The 3,269-nt window shown below is 56.0% G+C and overlaps 1 protein-coding gene across 1 annotated transcript; it reads right to left on the reverse strand.

Annotated features, from left to right (window-relative positions):
- Positions 1-1,091: 1,091 nt before the first annotated feature.
- Positions 1,092-2,929, reverse strand: hoxb1a (homeobox B1a). The gene is made up of 2 exons (XM_020925415.1): positions 2,287-2,929; positions 1,092-1,426 (listed from the first exon to the last, which is right to left on the reverse strand). Exons 1-2 carry the CDS (start codon positions 2,927-2,929, stop codon positions 1,092-1,094), a joined length of 978 nt encoding a protein of 325 aa, XP_020781074.1.
- Positions 2,930-3,269: the final 340 nt, after the last annotated feature.

A 3,269-nucleotide genomic window follows, 5' to 3' on the forward strand; every position in this document is an offset into this window, starting at 1 on the left:
TCTGTCGCCGTGGAGACCAGCCGTACCCAGGCCGACCACATCCACGCACCCCCGCACACACACACACCCGACACACACACATCCCTACACACACACCCGCCCGCTAAAACCCTTATCAAAATGTGCTCAATAATTTAATGTGACAGCCCTGAGTCTACGCTACGTCAGATTCACAAACACCAGCCTCATCACAACAGACCAGTCTCAAGAACGTCTCCAGAGTCTCCAGTGTCTCCAGTGTCTCCAGTGTCTCCAGTGTCTCCAGAGTCTCCAGTGTCTCCAGAGTCTCCAGTGTCTCCAGTGTCTCCAGAGTCTCCAGTGTCTCCAGTGTCTCCAGTGTCTCCAGTGTCTCCAGTGCACATTCACATTCAGACGTCACAAGACACTGTGGATCTAAGGCTCATGATGATTGTATTTACATCTGCATCTCCGTCCCAGAAAAGTCTCACTCTGAGCTCCAGACCATAATAATCTGTGCTCTCCATCCCATAATGTTCTCTTGGTCCCTCTGTGGTCAGGCCTGTGTGGACATGAGGACACCTGTGTGGACATGAGGACACCTGTGTGGACATGAGGACACCTGTGTGGACATGAGGACACCTGTGTGGACATGAGGACATCTGTGTGGACATGAGGACACCTGTGTGGACATGAGGACACCTGTGTGGACATGAGGACACCTGTGTGGACATGAGGACATCTGTGTGGACATGAGGACATCTGTGTGGACATGAGGACATCTGTGTGGACATGAGGACACCTGTGTGGACATGAGGACACCTGTGTGGACATGAGGACACCTGTGTGGACATGAGGACACCTGTGTGGACATGAGGACATCTGTGTGGACATGAGGACACCTGTGTGGACATGAGGACACCTGTGTGGACATGAGGACATCTGTGTGGACATGAGGACACCTGTGTGGACATGAGGACACCTGTGTGGACATGAGGACATCTGTGTGGACATGAGGACATCTGTGTGGACATGAGGACACTCTGAAGGACAGACACAGTTGTAGATGTTCCACAGGTCTGGTCCTGATGTTCTCCTGTAGGTGACAGGACGGAGACAGTCATAGTCCAGTGTTATGTCTCAGAGCTCGGGGACGCGCCTGGAGACGTGGACGCGGACGAGTGTTCCGAGTTGGAGTCATCCGGGTCTTTTCCGCCGCCGGAGGCCGGGGAGCGCGCGGGCGCACCTTCCCGCTCGCGCTTCTTCTGCTTCATGCGTCGGTTCTGGAACCAGATCTTCACCTGCGTCTCGTTGAGCTCGAGCGTGGCCGCGATCTCCACGCGGCGCGCGCGCGTCAGGTACTTACTGAAGTGAAACTCTTTCTCCAGCTCCGTGAGCTGGCGCGTGCTGAAGTTTGTCCGGATCACGTTCTGCTGCGCGCCCGCGAGCCCGAACTCCGACACTTTTACTGAAGAGACAGAAGAAAACAAATATATGTCAAGACTTTTAATGTAAACACAGAAAAAAACAAAACAAAACATAAATATATGTCATGTTTTTATTCAGGCATTTCTGGCCTCGCGTCTGTGACACTGAGCGTCTCATCATTACGTCATAACGTGCAAAAGCCCAATATAGGCTATAAGAAAAAACAAACAAACATATATAAATAAATATAGCACATGAATTATTTATTGTGGAAGTTGTATTAAGTCTGTATTATAGGAGCCGCTCGGGGCCGTGGGTCCGGGGCCGTGGGTCCGGGGCGGAGGCTCCTGTGGGCCGCAGCTGAACATCAGGTGATTCACCATAATTTTATTTTTATATAGGCCCAGCATTGTAATAATGTCTGGACCTGAATTCCAAATGTTTCTTTAGACTTTATACTTGTGCCCTCGTGTACATGAGTGAACCGTGTCTGAACAGAATAAACATGTCTGTCAGTCACAGCAGCCCGGGCCGCACTGGTTTTCCTGGCTCTGCTCCTCGGCTCTGTGGTGACAGAGACTCGGCTCTGTGGTGACAGAGACTCGGCTCTGTGGTGACAGCAGAGCCGCAGCTCTATTTGTGCCTGGGCTCTGAGGCACGGGCCCTGTGCACGCGCTCTGGTTAAATATTCCCTCCATAGAGCAGAGATGTTAAAGTGCTCCTCTCCTCTCCTCTGCTCCTCTAAAACAACACAGGCCTGTGCAGCCCGTGTGTCCGCGGGATGACCCGGCTCCTGACGCGTACAAATGACCCTCTACACACACAGAGACACACACAGGCACAGGCACATACACACACACAGACACACACAGACAGAGACAGAGTGTGTGGGAGACTGACCTGTTTTAGGCGGGTTCCTTTTCACCTTCATCCAGTCAAAAGTCTGTCCCTGCGGGGCCCCGGGCTCCTCCTCGGGCCTCTCTCGCTCCTGGTTCAGGGACAGGTCTCCGTAGGCCCCGGGCTGGAGGAGGTACCCGGGCAGAGGCTGCTGCTGCGGATACTGTCCGGCTGTGGGCCCGCAGTAGGCCCCCGCCAGGGCCCCGTAGCTCGGGCCCGTGTTTGGGGCTGAGCAGGGGAAAGGCTGCTGATAGTACGAGGGCCCCACGGGCTCCTCCAGGAAGTACTGCGGGCTCACATAGTCCGAGCTCGCGGCGCAGGAGCTGTATCCGGCCCCGGGGCCGCCGTACACGAGCCCGTTCTGCGCGCTCTGGTGCGGGGGCGCGCTCTGCTGAGCGTGCGCGTGGTGCTGCGGGGGCGCGTGGTGGTAGCCGTGGTTCTGGTGATGCTCGTGCTGCTGATGGTGCGTGGGCAGAGGCTCCTGGTAGAGGCGCGCGTCCCCGCTGTACGCGCCGCCGTCTCCTCTGGAGGAGGCCTGCGCCCCGGGACCCGCGTGGAACGAGCCCGGGCCCAGAGAGAAGCCCGGGTCCGACTGCTGCTGGTGCACGTGCGGCTGGTGGTACGAATACTCCACAAACGAGTTCATGTCGGATGTGTCCATGCACGCGTCACAGAACGCTCCGAAAGTGTGCGTAAAGCGGCCGTAAATGTCCACAGAGAAACACATAAATCAGTCTCCAGAGCGGTGCGTCCCCGCGCTGTGCCCTCGCGCTCCCTGTGTGCGTGTGTGCGTGTGTGGGTGTGCGTAACAAGGCCACGGTGTCAATAACTCTCAACCTGTCTGCTCCTCTGACAGCGGGAAATAACGCGAGAAGTGAGCCGTGTCAGCACAGCTCAGCGCAGCTCCGATCCATCAGGAGGTCCAGGCCTGATCGAGTCCTGCTCCAGTCCTGTTTTAGTCCTGCTGTAGTCCTGTTTTAGTCCTG

This window comes from Boleophthalmus pectinirostris, unplaced genomic scaffold (assembly GCF_026225935.1).
Source record: "Boleophthalmus pectinirostris isolate CB_2022bp ecotype Guang Dong unplaced genomic scaffold, ASM2622593v1 HiC_scaffold_17, whole genome shotgun sequence".
Taxonomy (NCBI): domain Eukaryota; kingdom Metazoa; phylum Chordata; class Actinopteri; order Gobiiformes; family Gobiidae; genus Boleophthalmus; species Boleophthalmus pectinirostris.

What these genes read in the sequence shown, in the direction of transcription:
- hoxb1a (XM_020925415.1), bottom strand. Translation starts at nt 2,929, where the DNA reads ATGAACTCGTTTGTGGAGTATTCGTACCACCAGCCGCACGTGCACCAG. An exon ending in AAGGAACCCGCCTAAAACAG is followed by an intron (nt 1,427 to 2,286) that starts GTCAGTCTCCCA and finishes CTGTCTCTTCAG; the next exon opens with TAAAAGTGTCGGAGTTCGGG.